Source organism: Equus caballus, chromosome 8, assembly GCF_041296265.1.
Source record: "Equus caballus isolate H_3958 breed thoroughbred chromosome 8, TB-T2T, whole genome shotgun sequence".
Lineage (NCBI taxonomy): Eukaryota > Metazoa > Chordata > Mammalia > Perissodactyla > Equidae > Equus > Equus caballus.
Genome location: NC_091691.1, coordinates 60,749,668 through 60,769,202, shown reverse-complemented (window position 1 = coordinate 60,769,202; position 19,535 = coordinate 60,749,668). Strand labels below are relative to the sequence as shown.

Here is a 19,535-nt window from a genome sequence, read left to right as displayed (position 1 = left end):
GTGAGTTCTTTGTATATTATGGAGATTAACCCTTTGTCGGATAAGTGGCTTGTAAATATTTTTTCCCAATTAGTGAGCTGTTTTTTTGTTTCAATCCTGTTTTCCCTTGCCTTGAAGAAGCTCTTTAGTCTGATGAAGTCCCATTTGTTTATTCTTTCTATTGTTTCCCTCAACTGAGGAGTTACAGTGTCCGAAAAGATTCTTTTGAAACTGATGTCAAAGAGTGTACTGCTTATATTCTCTTCCAAAAGACTTATTGTCTCAGGCCTAATCTTTAGGTCTTTGATCCATTTTGAGTTTATTTTGGTGTGTGGTGAAAAAGAATGGTCAATTTTCAATCTTTTGCATGTGGCTGTCCAGTTTTCCCAGCACCATTTGTTGAAGAGACTTTCTTTTCTCCATTGTAGGCCCTCTGCTCCTTTGTCGAAGATTAGCTGTCCATAGATGTGTGGTTTTATCTCTGGGCTTTCAATTCTGTTCCATTGATCTGTGGACCTGTTTTTGTACCAGTACCATGCTGTTTTGATCACTGTAGCTTTGTAGTATGTTTTGAAATCGGGGATTGTGATTCCGCCGGCTTTGTTTTTCTTGCTCAGGATTGCTTTAGCAATTCGCGGTCTTTTGTTCCCCATATGAATTTTAGGATTGTTTGTTCAATTTCTGTGAAGAATGTTCTTGGGATTCTGATTGGGATAGCATTGAATCTGTATATTGCTTTAGGTAGTATGGACATTTTAACTATGTTTATTCTTCCAATCCATGTGCAAGGAATGTTTTTCCATCTCTTTATGTCATCGCCTATTTCTTTCAAGAAAGTCTTGTAGTTTTCATTGTATAGATCCTTCACTTCTTTGGTTAAGTTTATCCCAAGGTATTTTATTCTTTTCGTTGCGATTGTGAATGGGATAGAGTTCTTGAGTTCTTTTTCTGTTAGTTTATTGTTAGTGTATAGAAATGCTACTGATTTATGCATGTTAATTTTATACCCTGCTACTTTGCTGTAGTTGTTGATTATTTCTAATAGTTTTTCTGTGGATTCTTTGGGGTTTTCTATGTATAAGATCATGTCGTCTGCAAACAACGAGAGTTTTACTTCTTCGTTACCTATTTGGATTCCTTTTATTTCTTTTTCCTGCCGAATTGCTCTGGCCAGCACCTCCAGTACTATGTTGAATAGGAGTGGTGAAAGTGGGCACCCTTGTCTTGTTCCTGTCCTCAGAGGGATGGCTTTCAGCTTTTGTCCATTGAGTATGATGTTGGCTGTGGGTCTATCATATATGGCCTTTATTATGTTGAGGTACTTTCCTTCTATACCCATTTTACTGAGGGTTTTTATCATAAATGGGTGTTGGATCTTGTCGAATGCTTTCTCTGCATCTATTGAGATGATCATGTGGTTTTTGTTTTTCATTTTGTTGATGTAGTGTATCACGTTGATTGACTTGCGGATGTTGAACCATCCCTGTGTCCCTGGTATAAATCCCACTTGATCATGGTGTATAATCTTTTTGATGTATTGCTGTAATCGGTTTGCCAAAATTTTGTTGAGGATTTTTGCATCTATGTTCATCAGTGATATCGGCCTGTAGTTCTCCTTCTTTGTGTTGTCCTTGTCAGGTTTGGGGATCAGAGTGATGTTGGCTTCATAGAATGTGTTAGGGAGTTCTCCATCTTTCTCAATTTTCTGGAACAGTTTGAGGAGAATAGGTATTAAGTCTTCTTTGAATGTTTGGTAGAATTCTCCAGAGAAGCCGTCTGGTCCTGGACTCTTGTTTTTGATTACCGTTTCTATTTCCTTACTTGTGATTGGTCTATTCAGATTCTCCATTTCTTCCTGATTCAGTTTGGGGAGATTGTAGGAGTCTAGGAATTTGTCCATTTCTTCCAGGTTGTTCAATTTGTTGGCATATAGTTTTTCATAGTATTCTCTTATGATCTCTTGTATTTCATTGGTATCTGTTGTGATTTCTCCTCTGTCATTCCTGATTTTATTAATTTGCGATTTCTCTCTTCTTTTCTTGGTGAGTCTGGCTAGGGGTTTGTCAATTTTGTTAATTCTTTCGAAGAACCAACTCTTTGTTTCATTGATCCTTTCTATTGTCTTTTTTGTTTCAATATCGTTTATTTCTGCTCTTATTTTTATTATTTCCCTCCTTCTACTGACTCTGGGCTTTGTTTGTTCTTCTTTTTCTAGTTCTGTTAGGTGTCGTTTGAGGTTGCTTACGTGAGCTTTTTCTTGTTTAGTGAGGTGAGCCTGTATTGCGATGAATTTCCCTCTTAGGACTGCTTTTGCTGCATCCCAAATGATTTGGTATGTCGTGTTCTCATTTTCATTTGTCTCCAGATAATATTTGATTTCTTCTTTAATTTCTTCAATGATCCATTGTTTGTTGAGAAGCGTGTTGTTTAGTCTCCACATTTTTGCACCTTTCTCTGCTTTTTTCTTGTAGTTGATTTCTAGTTTAATAGCGTTATGATCAGAAAAGATGCTTGATATTATTTCAACTCTCTTGTATTTATTGATGTTTGCTTTGGTTCCCAAAATATGGTCAATCCTTGAGAATGTTCCATGTGCACTTGAGAAGAATGTGTAACCTGCTGTTTTAGGATGAAGTGTTCTATATATATCTATTAAGTCCATCTGGTCTAATTTTTCATTTAATTCTATTATTTCCTTGTTGATTTTCTGTCTGGATGTTCTGTCCATTGGTGTTAATGGTGTGTTGAGGTCCCCTACTATTATTGTATTGTTGTTGATGTCTTCTTTTAGTTCTATTAAGAGTTGCTTTACAAATTTTGGTGCTCCTGTGTTGGGTGCGTATATATTTATAAGTGTTATGTCTTCTTGGTGGAGAGTCCCTTTTATCATTATATACTGTCCCTCTTTATCTTTCTTTATCTGTTTTGCTTTGAAATCTACCTTGTCTGATATTAGTATAGCGACACCTGCTTTCTTTTGTTCATTATTTGCTTGGAGTATTGTTCTCCATCCCTTCACTCTGAGTCTGTGTTTGTCTTTGGGGCTGAGGTGTGTTTCCTGGAGGCAGCATATTGTTGGATCTTGTTCTTTGATCCATCCTGCCACTCTGTGTCTTTTGATTGGGGAGTTCAATCCATTTACATTTAGAGTGATTATTGAGACGTGGGGGCCTACCACTACCATTTTGTGTCTTGTTTTCCAGTTTTCTTCAGTTTCCTTTGTTTCTCGTCCCATGGTTTAATCTGTTCTGATGTAGAGCTGCTACTCTCTGTTGTTGTCCTTCTACTTATCTCCTCTGCTCTTGGTTTTGTAGCCCCTTTCCTTTTTTGGATTTTTCAGGAATGAGGGTTTTCCTGAGGATTTCCTGAAGAGGAGGTTTTGTGGCAATGAACTCCCTTAATTTTTGTTTATCTGGGAAAGTTTTTATTTCTCCATCGTATTTGAAGGATATTTTCGCTGGGTAGAGAATTCTCGGCTGTAGATTTTTGTCCTGCAGATTTTTGAATATATCATTCTACTCTCTTCTAGCCTGTAAAGTTTCTGCTGAGAAATCTGCTGATAGCCTGATGGGGGTTCCTTTGTAGGTTAGTTTCTTTTGCCTGGCTGTCCTTAATATTTTCTCCTTGTCGTTGACTTTTGCTAGCTTCACTACTATATGCCGTGGAGTTGGTCTTCTTGCATTGATAAAGTTTGGAGATCTATTGGCTTCTGTCACCTGAAGATCCATCTCCCTCACCAGATTTGGGAAGTTCTTAGCCATTATTTCTTTGAATAGGTTTTCTGCCCCTTTCTCCTTCTCTTCTCCCTCTGGTATACCTATAATCCTTACGTTGCATCTCCTAATTGTGTCTGATAATTCTCGGAGAGTTTCTTCATTTCTTTTAAGTCTTGCTTCTCTCTCCTCCTCTGCCTGCAACAATTCTATATTGCCATCTTCCAAATTGCTAATTCTTTCCTCCATATTATCGGCCCTACTGTTCAGAGCATCTAGATTTTTCTTAATCTCCTCTATTGTGTTCTTCATTTCCAATATTTCTGTTTGGTTCTTCTTTATCGTATCAAACTCTGTTGTGACATAGCTCCTGAACTCGTTGAGTTGTCGGTCGGAATTCTCTCTTAACTCATTGAGAATCTTAATGATGGCTGTTTTGAAGTCATCATCATTTAGGTTATATATCTCATTTTCTTTGGGATTGTTTTCTGTGTGTTTGTTACTTTCTTTCTGTTCTGGAGATTTAATGTATTTTTTCATATTGCTTGATGTTGTTGATTTGTGCCTCCGCATGGAGATAGAGTTTAGTTGCTCCTTTCACTTGTTTCAGCTGCTGCAGTGGGGGGAGCAGCTGTTTATACTTCACCAACCAGGAACCCTGTCTGTAGTTGCTAACTGGGCCTGGGCCCCTCTTCGTAGCCACAGTGGCCCTTTGGATTCCCTCCTCTGCTGTGGGGGCCGTCACAGGGGGGCTTCAGGCTGCAGGTGCCTACTGTTGTTGCCCACCTAGATGCGCTCTCTCCTTGGGGTCTGCAACGGTGTTATGGGCTTTTCCAGCGGCCAGGGGTGGGATCACTTATATTTGTCGCTCCGTTGCTGTCGGCACCCACCGAATCTCACTTGTCCTCTATGGGTCGCAGGAGAGCTATTGGCATCTTCTACAGTCTGTGGTTAGTACACCTAGCTATGCTGCTTTTGCCCTGGGGTCTTCCAGCCTTGTGGCTGGCGGCTGGGTGCCTTCTACTGGTGCTGTGCAGAGGCTTTCCCTAAGGCTGCTGTGAGCCTGTAGGGTTTCCCCCTAGGCTACTAAGCTGGGTCTCTGGAACTCTCTCCAGCCCCAGTCCTCTCCAAGATCTCCGGCAATCCCTAGCCTCACGGGGCGGGCAACGGCAGCTGGGGGTCGCCCCGCCCTCTGGGCTTCTCTCCGGGCCTCTCCCGGGAGCCCTGAATGCTGGGCGTGGCCCCTCTGCTAATGGCAGACAGAGAGTTTTGTCTGCTGCCTGGCGGAACTCCGGCTCTTCCCCTCCGGGTCCCAGAACCGGCCTTTGAAAGTTCCCCCCGCCCCGGTCCTCTCCGAGATCTCTGGCAATCTCTAGCCCCACGGGGCGGGCAACGGCAGCTGGGGGGTGCTCCGCCCTCTGGGATTCTCTCCGGGCCTCTCCCGGAGCCGTGAATGCTCGGCGTGGCCCCTCTGCTAACGGCAGACAGAGAGTTTTGTCTGCTGCCCGGGCAGAGCTCCGGCGCTTCCCCTCCGGGTCGCAGAACCGGCCTTTGAAAGTTCCCCCAGCCCCGGTCCTCTCCGAGATCTCCGGCAATCCCTAGTCCCACGGGGCGGGCAATGGCAGCTGGGGGTCGCCCCGCCCTCTGGGCTTCTCTCCGGGCCTCTCCCGGGAGCCCTGAATGCTGGGCGTGGCCCCTCTGCTAATGGCAGACAGAGAGTTTTGTCTGCTGCCTGGCGGAACTCCGGCGCTTCCCCTTCGGGTCGCAGAACCGGCCTTTGAAAGTTCCCCCCGCCCCGGTCCTCTCCGAGATCTCTGGCAATCCCTAGCCCCACGGGGCGGTCAACGGCAGCTGGGGGTCGCCCCGCCCTCTGGGATTCTCTCCGGGCCTCTCCCGGAGCCATGAATGCTCAGCGTGGCCCCTCTGCTAATGGCAGACAGAGAGTTTTGTCTGCTGCCTGGGCGGAGCTCCGGCGCTTCCCCTCCGGGTCGCAGAACCGGCCTTTGAAAGTTCCCCTAGCCCCGGTCCTCTCCGAGATCTCCGGCAATCCCTAGTCCCACGGGGCGGGCAACAGCAGCTGGGGGTCGCCCCGCCCTCTGGAATTCTTTCCGGGCCTCTCCCGGAGCCGTGAGTGCTCAGCGTGGCCCCTCTGCTAATGGCAGACAGAGAGTTTTGTCTGCTGCCTGGGCGGAGCTCCGGCGCTTCCCCTCCGGGTCGCAGAACCGGCCTTTGAAAGTTCCCCTAGCCCCGGTCCTCTCCGAGATCTCTGGCAATCCCTAGTCCCACGGGGCGGGCAACGGCAGCTGGGAGACCTCCGTACCCTCCGTGACTCTCTCTGGGACCCTCCGGGCGCCCCGAACACCAGACTGGGTCTCCCCGCCAATGGCGGGGAGAGACTCTCCCCGCGGGCTCAGGTGTGCAACTCCAAAGTTTCCCTCTGCGTTTAGGAGTAATTGCGGGGGGTTTAGGTAGGGTTCTGGTCACCTGTTTCCACCGTCGCTCCTCTGTTGTGTTCTCGCTCCTGCCCTAGATGTGTGTGGATCCTCTGGGGACGTCCGTTGGAAGAAAGCCGCTTGCGGGTATTAGGCTGCCCGTCGGGGTCGGAGAGTTTTCACCTGTTTCCACATCCTCCCGGAGGAAAGTCCGTCCGCCTTCCGATGTATAGTCGCGTGGGTGTCTCAGATGTCCTGAGATGCTGTCTGGATATCCTTTGTCAAGCGATAAGTGTCCAAATAATTGTAGACTCGAAGGGCGAGAGACAAAGAGGACTACTCACAGCGCCATCTTGGATCTTCCCAACACATACTCGTATTGTGTGTGATTATTCTGCTATTTCCTTTTCTTTTCTTTTTAATTCCATTAAAAATGTTTCTCTAGGTAGGCATACTAAATTGATTTCATGACCCATTATTGGAGGGTGTGACCCACAGTGTGAAAAATACTGATTTAATCGAATTCTCTAGTTGTACAATTAAGCAAAGTAAGGTGAACAGATTTGAAGGGACTTATCCAAGAATTGGACCCAAATGTGAATAGAATTCTCAGTACATTATGCAGAGCTGTAAACCTTGGTATGTGGAAGTTGAAGCACCTAATTGGTTTTTCCTTCTGACAGGTTATTAATATCTCTTTATGATTTTGCTTTGAGAACTGTAGATTCTCCCATAATCTAGAGCTAGTAGAAGAGATAATTTTGATAACATTAAGCAGTGCTTGAAGAAGGATAATTCAATCAACAAGTAGTTTATTCCGCAGGCATTTGTTAAGTATCTAATATGTGCCAGACACAGTTTGGGACTAGAGATACGTGGATGAATGAGATAGCCATGGAGTCTTGGACCAGGATGTGCCCATAAGTGTGGAAAGAAAGTCACTAATTCAATTCATGCTGCAAAGGATTTTACATGACTAACTTGGCATGTGAAATCAACAATTATTTAATGAATGCTTACGATAGTGACTGTGTTTTCTAAAAGTCAACTTGTTCTAACAAGAATGAATATGTAAGGGGGCAAAAAGTAGATGATTTTAAGTTAAGACTGACAGGGATGGTGATAATAATTGTGAACCTGTCCTGGAAATCCAGGAAGTATGGTTACTATTAATTATGCACTCAACCCTAGGAATCACCAGTTTCTCCAAATTTCAAAACTCATTATAACGCCTTTTTTATTTTGACCAGATTTAGTAGTTGACAAAGCAATGGGTGTTTTCTCTTTTAAGTATGCACTGCTAATCCGTCTGACTATCATGGACCTTCGTGGATCCGACTTCAGCTTTCATTTCTCAGCCTTTTTCCTGTTAAGCTACATGCTTTTCTGTCTTAGCTAAGGGCACTTGACAAGTCCTTTGCCAAAACATGCAATGAACTGAACACACCCATGTCTTCAGGACACCCCTCTCAATTTCACGGAAACCGTGATTGCTGAACCAGGGAGATTTTCTGTTGTCTTTTCTCCCCTCCCCTCCTTTTGCTCCTAGGGGAGGGGAGAGTGTGGAGGGAGGAATCCGGGAGGAGTCTGCCACCCTCTCGACCCGCTGAGTTTTCCTTTCTTAAGTAGCCTGTGGTGCAGGGCAGAAAAGAACTGTTGACTTGGCGAGAGACTGGGAGAGGCCAGAGTTAATGGAGGGTAGGTGTCCTGTTTGCTCTTCTTCCGCTAGAGAACTACTCCATCTTTCAGATTCTCATGCTTGCTTCCCCCCTGCAGAAAACAAGGCTCCTGGAGCCTCCCAACAGAAAATCTGAAGATCGATGGAGGCAGGCACTAACTACCCAACCTATTCGATTGCCTGGCTATGACAAAAGATTTTCCTTTACTTTTCATTTCTTTAGATAATCAGTTATTTTTCACTGACTCATTTTATGAAATTGAGGTGGGTGCAAAGTGTTAATATTCCAGTTAACTTTTTATAGCACTTGCTGTGTGATTTGGTCCTAAAGTACTACTAGATTTCAGTAGTTGGTGGAAGCATCTTGACTCTAACCATGCTGTGAGGATCATGCTGCTATACAAACAGATAACGGCCATCAGAAACAGTTCATCTTATTATCTTGTGATTTTTTTTTGCGGGAATTTGCAGCCCAGCTTGTAATTGTTGTGAAAGGGATTACTGTATAAGCCAAATGTTCCCTCAGGTGTCCAGGTCTTCCATCCTCTCTGTTCAAGGGTTAAACAAAACATTTGATCTCAGGTTTTCAATGTCCTTTGTCACAGTAACTTCTCTCTTGCCAATATCTCAGTGCAAGTGAAACAGAGAATGTAAATTCCCTAAGTTAAGGGAGGCAGGGTGAGGGGTGGAAACATTGGTTTGAAACGATGGGAATAGAAAATAACAGAGAACAGGCTGGCACTTGCAATTCACAAATTCTGAAAGATTAGTCATAGTTTAATGTATTCTGGACGGTGTAAAAATCTCAAACGTTTTGAAATTAAGAACAAAGGTAAGTAATAAGGGCTATCTCAGCGTGAGATCTACCATCATCATGTCAGATCGTGTCCTGTCTTTGCCGGGAATATTTCTTTTCCTCTAAAGCGCATATTTAAATCTAAGGACCTTTCTCGGTAGATGGTTAATTGTGAACCAGCTTACAGGAGGTACTTGGGAGATGACAGTGGGGAATTGTGGTTTGGGTTTTCTCGTGCCTTTTGTGGAGAAGAGATTTTTTTCAGGGTTCAAATTGTTAAATGATAATTTGGTAATATCTTAGAAAATTACAGCCCATAACTTTGGTTCTGGGACTATATTATATAGAGATCAGGGCTGAACACATTATAGATAGATATTATAGATTATAATATCAAATTATAATATATATGACATATACTATAATATATAACATTGTAGATAGCAGAGCCTTTGTTGTGTTCAGTCAAAAGAAATGAGTAAGCTTTATGGCCATGAAAAATAACCTGGGACAACTTAAGCCTTAATAGCGGAAGATATCTATCTAAATATTCCTCTATAATGCTGGCATCCTTATAAGTGAATATGAGCTTCATAATGATATGATATATCTATTGAATTCACGAACTCAATCTCAGAACTGGAAGGGAAGCTGGAACTCCAGAAGTTAAAAAAATATATATTGTAGTTATGATTGTACTTTGGTGTATAAGGTGTTTTCAATAATATCCAGGACTGTCTTCTTAATAATGTGTTGTAATATACAGATTCTTAAATATTTGTGTAGTCTTTGACCTAGAAATTTCATTTCCAATGGAAATAATGTAAAGCACATACAAAGCCCCATGTCATTATTTACAATGTAAGAGGAGTGAAGAAACCTCAATGTCCATTCATGGGATGAAATATTCCTTAAAATACTTTGACAAGAATTTTACATTTTAAATATCTAATTTATTATATTATATATAATAATGCCAACTTTAAAGTGATATGCCATGAATAAAGGTGTAGTGACTAAGTAACAGTCAGGAATTTGGGTTTCTTAGGTGTGACCTGTCACCTGAAGGATAGGACTGTGTTAATATTAACTGAAAGGAAAACTATCTTGGTGTAGGCAGTAATTATCTCTGAGTAATGGGATATGATTTCCATTTCCTTTTTATGTTTTTATATTTTTAAAATTTTCTACACTAAACACACACGAATTTTATACTAGGAAGACAATCAATGCTGCGCTAATAGCAAAAAAGTTAGCTCAAAATCTTAACACTGACTTTTCTTTTGATTTCATTTCTATTCCTTATAAATGTAGAAAGCGTATTATTCTTGAGGTGAGAGGCTGGGTCTTAGTCTCCATGTTCTGCTCCTTCAACAGATAATCCTCCAGGGAGAGTCCTCCAACCTCGAGGACATTTACTGGGCTCGGTGTTTTTAGGTTACAGTGCCATCTATGGGACGTAACTGGCATAACTGTTTGCTGCCATTTGCAAATGATGTGAAATGCACAATTATAACATGATTTTGTGATACGGGCAGTTAATTACTCAGTTATCCCAAGGATTTTGCTATGGATGAAACTCAGATCATCCCCTCACCGCCTGGGTTCATTGAAATAACTTCCCTGCTGATCTTACCAGCAACCTCATCCCCTTCCTGTCTATACCAGAGCAAACTTCACAAGTTATTTCCAATTCACTGTTCTCCTTTAAATATTTCAATAGTTCTCCTTAACTTTCAGATGAAAATGGAAATTTCTTGGTGTGTCCTACGTATTCAGGCCTCTGATTTCGTGTCCATCCAGCCATCTTCCTTCATTCCCCACCCTTACTCAACTACTTCTGGTTTTCAGAAGGAGCTAAGGTCTTTCTCCACGTTCCCTGTTTCTCTCCCTCTCTCCCATTCTGTTCTATTGGCCTGGAATGCCCTTCCCATTTCTTCACCTGGCTATGTCCTATGGGTCCTTCCAGACTCAGCTCAAAAGTCATTTCTTCTGAGAAGCCTCACAGACTCCACTTGTCTCCGCCCCGTCTCTTCTCCCATAGCCTTCTTATTCATACTTCTTCTCTAACACTTGTCCTACTGTATTTTAACACTTTACTTCCTCTTGCATCTGACTGTGAGGTCCTTGATGGCAAAGACTCTAGTTCTCCTCTCTGCTCCTAACACTTATTCACAGGTAAATAGTGAAATGCTCAAAAAACACGATGAATGAATGAATGAACGTTGGAACTAGGTTACAGTAGTTCCTATACGGTTCCTTTTCTCATTTTTCTTCATGTATAAAAGGGAGATGATAAGCTGGGTTAAATGAGAAAATGTTTGAAAAACTATTAGCATAATGCTTGGCACATAATAATAAATATATTTTAAAAATTCCTCTCTCTTTACAACCCCTATCTAGTTTTATGTTCCCCATGCTTAGTGGCTCATGCCTCACTGATACCAGTCCCCACCCACTCAGTGACTCCCTATTAAATACACAAAGGAAACTTCCCAGTCAACCAATATTTGTGCTGATCCCATGTGTGCACTGTGACTTTTGTACCAACACTTCACCATCACTCACCACACAAATTCACTGCCTCCCTATTAAGTGCACATTCAGCATCTCTCTTACCTTTAACTCAGTCATCTTATTAATCACAGAGAAACTCAGCTCTATGGGTTTCTAGCCAAAGTATGGTCCTATTTTTAAGAAAAAAATTTTCAACGCTTAGGGTAGATCTTTTATGCCAACAACAATAAATACAAGTAGTCCTCAATTTTCATTTGTTCCCTTTCATTTGACTCACTTTATCCACATTATATATGAGCACCCTTTCATTGCCTTTCTGATGCACAGTTCAGCCTACATATGAGCTAATGAACAATCACTTTTGTGCTGGCACATGATGCCTGCCAACGGTTCAGTACCAGACAATCGCCATCCTTATCTATAAAACAATTTATTTGTATAATTATTGGATGGTTTTAATACTTTTTCCCTTATTATTTTAAAACATAATAAGACACCTCATGAATCTTTTGTTTGTTCACTTTCTTAATAATCCACAAAAGCGCTGGCAAACCCCACTAGTAATTCCTTCCCAGTATGAATTCAGTTTCTTCAGTCTTACTGTTATTTCAAGTAAGATGAAATAGAATTTAAAGAAGTTGTCTTAGCAAATTAATTTTTATTGCCTGTATTTAATATTTATTCCATGCTTTAAAAATTGTAACAACCATTTACACATTGTAACATTTGAGAAAAAAAGTAAAAAATTACACCATATTTAGTGAAAATAAGTGTTGGCTTTAACTTTCAGATTAAAAATAGGAATGAGATTTTTCCATGTAGCATGTAAGTGTAATGTTTAGGGTTCACTTATTTGGTGTTAATGGTTGTTTTGATAAATATATTATGAGGAAAAGTAAAGAATTTTATCTTAATATTGGGAACTCTATTTTGCCCCCTGCTGTATGATTTTTTTTTTTTTCTGGTTACTAAACATATACATAAGAAATAGAAGAAATGGTTTTGGAAAAAAAAAACTATCAATCAACCAATGGCTATAATGAAAGGTAATCTTATTATCAGCAGTCATTCTCAAATTTCCAGAAGTTTTAACTTTCATCTGAAGCATTTATTCTGCGTAAAATCACTTCCTCTGTAACATTTTAGAATTTATTTTATTTAGCTTTACCATAGTATTCTTTCAAAAAACACACGAGGCTGTTTTTTCAATAATTTTATTTTATTATTCTTTCTGCAAAAGGTAAATTTCTCCTGAAGTGTAATAGTCTTCATGAGTTTTATACTTTCATTTTCTTGCTAAGGGTGGTATTTACACGAGTTTTTCAAAGATCATTCAAAGGGCTGCTGTCTAGAGGCAACACTGTTGAAATGCAGACACTTCGTTTTAGGTGCTTGAGAGAATTTGACTATGTTCTTCACTTGCATAATTAATGAGTGGATGCTATGTACTAGATGTTCTACTAACACTGGAGATACAGAAATGAGAAAAGTATTGTCCTGTCTCAAGATGCTCACAGGCTGGCTGGAATAGGAGAAGTAGTGTGTTAATTACTGAAGGGAGTAAAGAAGGAGAGCTCGCTGGCAAACAGGCTAGGACGGTGGAAGAGATCAAGAAATGCTCCCAAGAAATGGCAATGCTTGAGGTGAGTGTTGAGAGGTAAGTAGGAAAATCTAAGTAGATGAGGGCAGTGAAGGGGGTTCCTAATTAGGGAACCAAGGGTTCCCCTTGCAGAATAAGAGAGGTATGAGAAAGTATGCCTTAATCTAGAAACTGCAAATAATCCGTACACCTCACCTCATGTAATGAAACGTTGTGGGCATTCAATGTACAAACAATTTGATTAACATGTAGAATGATTGATTAGAGTCACTTTAGGTAATGCAACATGGCCCTGCTCACCCCAGCGGTGATCTAGAGGCCCTCCCCAGCTTTGAGGCCAGCGAGCTCGCCTTGGAATGTTGGTGTTTCAGAAGATCCTGACCACCATATTAGGCTCTCTACTTCAGTGATCCGGCCACGGGGGTGTCTTTGTGTCGTGGTGATCAATAGCATAGCAACTGTCATGAGGACTCCTGAGGGCTGCCCCAGTATTGTCTCATAAAATAGGCCCAGGCCATTCACCAGCACCAAAAATGTCACTGGTTCCCCATTTTCTACCAAGTGAAATCCAAATCTCTAGTGGGCTTCAGGATCCTCTAAAACCTGCCTCTCACATATCCTTCCAGAAGTAAGTCAAAAGAATTTGATGAGTAAGAATAAGGTCTTTGGAGTGAGGCTGTCCTGGGTTTGAATTTTAACTCTGCTACTCACTTAAGCTCCAACATAAAAGTAACAATTTTCCTCAGCTTTAGTGTCTTCATCTATGACATGGGTGCAAGTCTTTCTACATAGTGTTGTTTTGAGAATTCAATAGGGTTATATTTTTTGAGTAATTAGTACAGCAAGCATCATATAAAATGGCTGAATATATAATAATTTTATAATTCCTATTTTACTTCAGACACTGTTTTTATTATATTTAATTTGACTGACTACTTAATATTCTCTGAATATATCCTGTATTTTTGGTTTTTATGCCTTCGAAATCCCTGTCAGACAAAATTCTAGTTGGCCTAGCTCAGATCTCACCATCTTCAAGGAGCCTTCGTCAATTCCCCTAATTGAAATTAATTATTATTTCCTTATTTCAACAGAAATTGGTGCCTCTGCTACAGGAACAGTAGTAATAATTTCCTTGAATTTAAGTCCAATAGGAAGAGAGAATATTTAATTCTATAACTTATATAACATCTTTAACAATTTCTGGAGTTTATTCAATTGATTTGTTAGTTTATAGTGAGCATTTACCAATAAAATAATGATTATTTTGAGAAATTCCAAGATTGACTAATAAGTGAATTATTCTGAATTTCTACTGACAAAAGAATCCATGCTCCCATATTAGATACATAATGATAAAGATAATAATCACCTAGTAACACAATGGGAAAAGATTTTTTGAATCTGTTTGTACTACATGCACCAAAGAGAAGATGAAATGTTTTCTGTCTTATCACATATTTTTTATTGCAGAAATATATAAAACATTATTACATTCAGTAATACATTGTAATCAGAAATATCTAATCCAAAAGAGGGAGTTTTTTAAAAAATAGCTTTTTTCTGAAACAAGTTTATAAATACTCTGTCTTCTTAATGTCATCCTTTCCCTTCACCTGATAAGACTTCTCTAAGAGAACTCATTTATTCATTTAATAATGCTATCCTTTCAAGTAATTCCATGGGGCAGAAGATAAGACTCAAACTATACGCTATTATGTTTATTTACTAAATCTCATTTCCTGGGCTTCTAGGTTCCTTTTCAAACCCTAACATAAGTGCTGCATCATCTTTATCTCCTAGATAAAGCAATACTCTAACTCTTAAGCAGTGAAGTGCTTTCTAATTTGTTTGAGATAATGTTTTTAAAATGCACCAGTTTCAGAGGCTTGAGTCATATGCGAGTGATACTGATCATCTTGGAATGATGGAGGAGCTCCTCCTCACTGATAATGTTGAGAGAGATAATGAAATGGTTCTGGTCTTGTTTCCATGGATAATGTGGAGGAAGCCATCCACCAGAGGTAGATTTCCTCTTCTGGAAGCACCCTTAAATCTTTGCATACTGATAGAGAGAGAGAAGAAAAGATTAACAGAAAAATGTTCTTAGTCTTCTCACAAGTAGTTTTATCTCTTTTTAAAATTTTAATCAGTTAAATGCTTGGTACTGTTTTATTCTTCATTTCTCAGATCTCATAGTATTTTCAGTTTTAATCCCATTAGCACCTTATATTTAATTATTCACTGTTTCATAATTCTTAGAATTATTGGCTTAATAGAATGCAAATTTCAAGAAATATCCACAGCAAGATATGTAACAGGATCAAATCCATACAAGATGTTACATGGCTGGTTGTTGATTGAATGTTAACATGACCATAGCACCAATGCTCCTTGGCTATCTTATGGATTTCAGCAAAATTACAGAGTAATGAAATGGAGCGAAACCTTGGTTGTGAACAACTAAAGTAAGGAATGACTGTAATGACTGGCATTTCATATAATTTGGAAAAGATTAGAAAACATAAATAACCTTTTGGCATTATGGTGTTTCAGCCATTTGGCACTTAAACTTCACAAAACCTATTTTGTTTTTTTGAGAGATGCTTTTTTTCCAATTAGGAAATAACAAAGATCATGCAACGGGCCAAATTGGATACTCTCCATGTATATTGAAGTTACGGTATTGAAAAGCACACTGGCCAGAGTACTGGAGCAATGAGTTCAAGGTTTTGTACCACAACTACCTGGTTGTGGTCATTTAACCTCTCTAGTTCTAAATTCCTTTTCTGTAAAATAAAAGAATTGGGCGAAAGATGCCCTAAATTCCACAAGAGTTTTATTTATAAAGGAACAAAATTAAGCAAGAAACACTACAATTATTTCCTTCCAAAAGGAATAAACCCTGAAAATAAGTTTATTTCATTTACATTATCTCACTAGTCACATTATAGTTACTGCTGCATAGTTTACATATTTTACAGAATTAAATAAAACTATCTCACTAGAATTTCTTTTTCTCAAGCCAGTTTTATGCCTACTAAAAATAAGCAACCTCTGCCTGTATTTCCATTTCAGTCATTCAACGTAAGTAACAGGGTTCAAAAGAAAAATGCAACTTGGTAATGGACTTAAATATTTTGTGAATTATTCTGGATAAGAACTCAAGGCTATATCCCCAGAGTTTTATTTTAAGTCTAGAAATGAATTAGAAGTTCTATGAAGACAGAAATCATGTCTGTCTTTTTTACCTATATATTCATAGAACCAAGACCAGCGCTCAACACATAGTAGCTTCTAAGTAAAATTGTTGAATATATGCGTAATTACAGAGGTGCTTTTGGAGAAAATCTGGTTGCCAAAAGAAAACTCTGTGACTCAGGTCAATGAAACTGATTAAACCATATTTCATATGGTTTTCTGGCATAATTAGCAAGATTAGGAAAAAAATTCTCTGTAAGGGGGGAAAACTCTAATACTTCCCTAAGAACTGTTTGTACTGTAATGTCATAATTTTTTTTGCTATTCTAAATTAATTTACAGTTAATGATATAAATCAATAAAGTGCAATAAAATCCATCCATATTGATTTATGTATATGCATATATATGCATATCTATACATATATATATAATTCCTTCTGATGAACCTTTTTCAGTGACGCATTCAGCTCGCAGCCTCTTTCCTGGTATTATATTAAGCATGCTCTAAATATTGGATATCTTGAGAAACTGTTTGAAGAGACCAATGACTTCAGATCTCTGATAGATGCTCCATCTTCCTTTTCAATTTCCTTTCATAAATGTACATTTAATTCACTTTTTCAATTAAAAATTTTAATAGAAATATTTCCCTAAAGATAAATATGACTGGTGAATACAGATAAGACTTCTTTTGCAGCCTCCAAGAGCAAGGGTATCTTGGTTTGTGTGACCCGTTCTATAGGCCTGAAGGCCTCTAAGATTCACCTTAGGAGTTAAGTGCTATTAGAAAGTATCAAAGGATGTAACACATTTTATTCAAGTTTTTTTGTGCATTATTTAAAATCAGAAAGAATTAAAAAAGGCTTATCTAAAGTGCTTAGCTATATTTACCCCCCAAAAGATAGAATCAAAGAGTGGCATTGAACTTAGAATATTTGTTGACTGTTAAAATGTTAAATATAGTCCATGATACATCTTTGATGGATATGTTGGTGATTACAAGGTGCAAGTTCTCTGTGTAGAATACTGACCGTAAAGCACGCACTTACTGTTGGGTGTAATGTATGTTACTATATCGTGTTACTCTGTGTCGAGATGTCATTGGAGATGTGGAACCAATGGTTTGGCTTATGTGAATGTCTGGACTCACCATTTGTGTCACTTGAATTTCTGGCCCTAACAAAATACTGCCACTCATCATAGGTCCCACACAGCCATCAGTCATGCTACTATTGCTCACGTCCCGCCTACCAGGACTAGACTGCACTCTCTCAGCATAGATGACATTGTGTGTGTTGGCTAACTCAGCAGGGACACAAATATTCCCTTGAACATCATAGATAGGTGCCATTACTGTTTCGGTTACTACAACATTGGGTGCGAGCTGAGGATCAAAAACAATTGTAGTGGGTTGCACACACTGATCAGCAGTAGTGTAAGTCTCAGTCACTACAATATCCCCGTGAACCACTGGTTCAGGTACTGCCATTTCTGCCTGGAATTCAGCCTCTGAGAGAGTCATCCCTGAAGATTCATTGACAAAATAATTAGGTCCAAGTAAAGGGAGGTCAGTACTGATAGGGATACAGGCCTGCTGTGAAGGAAATGGTTCTATTTCTGTGTTTAAGCAGATTTCAGCAAGAGTCCTAAATTTTGGGTCTAAAGTTTCCATGTCGCTTTCATCTAAATCATCCACAATCCAACTGCAGCAACCAATGGAGCCCACAGGGGACCCTGCTCCCTCGTGGTCATAAATGAGCAAGCAGTCATTTGCTGGTCGACCTTCATCTTCATCTGCATAAACGTATGCTTTCTAAAATTAGAAGAAAAATAGGGAATTAGAAGTTTCTTTTCTCTTAAAATAATCAAAGAAGAATAACAAAGCTTTAGAGACGTTTGATCAAAGAAGATTTTATGGGATGAACTGAGAAAAACACTGACTCTGCTATATTTCTAAAGAATTGGAATTTTTAGAGGTGGTCAGTGTGCGTTAATGGTGCATAGAATTTGAATAAATTTGAAAGCTAATAAATCATAATTTGTACATTTTATTCAGATTTTGAATCAAAGATAATGTTTTAGTCTTTTGGATTTATAGTCTTTTGTTTCTCAGGTGGTCTAGAAATAAATATATTACTTATGTTAAAAATATTTATTTAAGGAGAGAGATTTGATCAACTTAGAATAAAAGCATGTATAAAGATGTAGATATCTCTGAGCTTCAGAGATGTCTGTCAGAATGTTCAGGGAAGTTTTACATGGCCTGAGTGAAGAGAGCTGGGTTGTCTCTGGAGTTGGGTTAATGGGAGGAAGGCACTAAGACATTATCTGCCATGATTTTCAAATTATTTTTAATGACAGACCCTTTAAATGAAATCCTAGGTAGGAGCTGACATGTTGAATGGATTAAAGTGGAACTTCTCTGTTTGAAGGGGATGTGGGGCGGAGCAGAGACCTGCCAGCTCTCTCCCCACTTTCCCTCACCTGCTGTGGCCCTTGGTGGGTTCCAAAAATCCCATCAGGCCTGCTCATCACCATCTGAAATCACCTCATATAATCTGATCCCTTCTTTATTTTATAAATAAGTAATCAAAGGCCCAGAGAGGGTGAATGACATGCCCAAGACCCAAATAGCTGTAGAATACAACTTCAAATAGAGCTATCCTTTTTACACGACATCATATATTTTCCCTCTGGTCTGTACCAGAGTCTAAATTCTACCATTAGAAATGAGTGATTTTGGTTCTTGAAATCAATTATTCATGAGTTGGATATTACCTTAAAACTTTACTGTTTAATATTTTAAATGACACCTCAGTAGGAGGATAACCCTATCTTGCCTGGGGCACAAGTTAGCTGCTGGGTGGCTGGTGCTGGTGTGGAAAGTGGCAGGAGGAAGCGCTGGTATTGTAAAGCAGAGTCTTCACCTGGCAGAGAGGCTGCGCTCACCACCTCTGAAATCAAGCAGAGACCTAAATGTTTTTTTTTTAAAATGGAGACCTAAAATGTTTGAGGAAGGATGACCTCAGTGTCCACAGAGAAAGGAGAATACATTTTGATCTTATTTGTCCTAGAGAGCACTAATTGTAACCTAGGGAAAAAATAATCAGTGCAATTTTGACATTAATGGTAAAGCTCTTTTACTATTAGTGTGATTTTTATGAATGATTCATTAAATATAATTTCTATGACATTTCTATGACATATATAATTTATGTCCATTTGTTGAATGTGTTTAGTGGTATTGATCACTCATTTAAATAATCAATACTATTCATGCACAGTCTGCAATGCTATTGGTAATCACCAATTTTAAGACAGAGCTTACAATTACAACAACATCCTTAGCATTTTTTGTCAGGAGCAGTGGTGAAACATGAATTACCGTATAGGGAGTAAAACAGGCTAATTGAAACGTGAGATAAATAGACAGCTAATTAGGTGAAATAAATGTGCTAAATAGGAATTCACTAGAGGATTTGTGCTACCGTGTTAGGCCAACCCAATGCCTCTGGAGCTGTCCTCTTTGGAATGCTCACAGACTGGTGATCCCTTCTCTTAGTGAGGGACATGTCATGGGTGGGACACTGGCTAGGGAATAGGAGGCTGGGTTCTAG

General features: G+C 39.5%; 1 protein-coding gene and 1 long non-coding RNA gene across 3 annotated transcripts in view; one reads left to right on the top strand and one right to left on the bottom strand.

Annotated features, from left to right (window-relative positions):
* LOC102149901 (uncharacterized) overlaps positions 1 to 19,535 on the top strand; it is a 154,893-nt gene that overhangs the window by 59,872 nt on the left and 75,486 nt on the right. The window contains exon 1 of one of the 2 annotated variants that reach the window (XR_011420987.1): positions 7,690 to 7,822. The exons of the other annotated variant lie outside the window; for it this stretch is intronic. This is a non-coding gene — a long non-coding RNA (uncharacterized lncRNA). Of the gene's footprint in view, positions 1 to 7,689; positions 7,823 to 19,535 lie in introns of those variants that run through there. 2 annotated transcript variants of the gene reach the window in all.
* DSG4 (desmoglein 4) overlaps positions 14,157 to 19,535 on the bottom strand; it is a 43,889-nt gene continuing 38,510 nt past the window's right edge. The window contains exon 16 of the mRNA XM_014727753.3: positions 14,157 to 17,731. Coding sequence (XP_014583239.2) covers positions 16,964 to 17,731 — 768 coding nt within the window. The 3' untranslated portion in view covers positions 14,157 to 16,963. The remainder of the gene's footprint in view (positions 17,732 to 19,535) is intronic.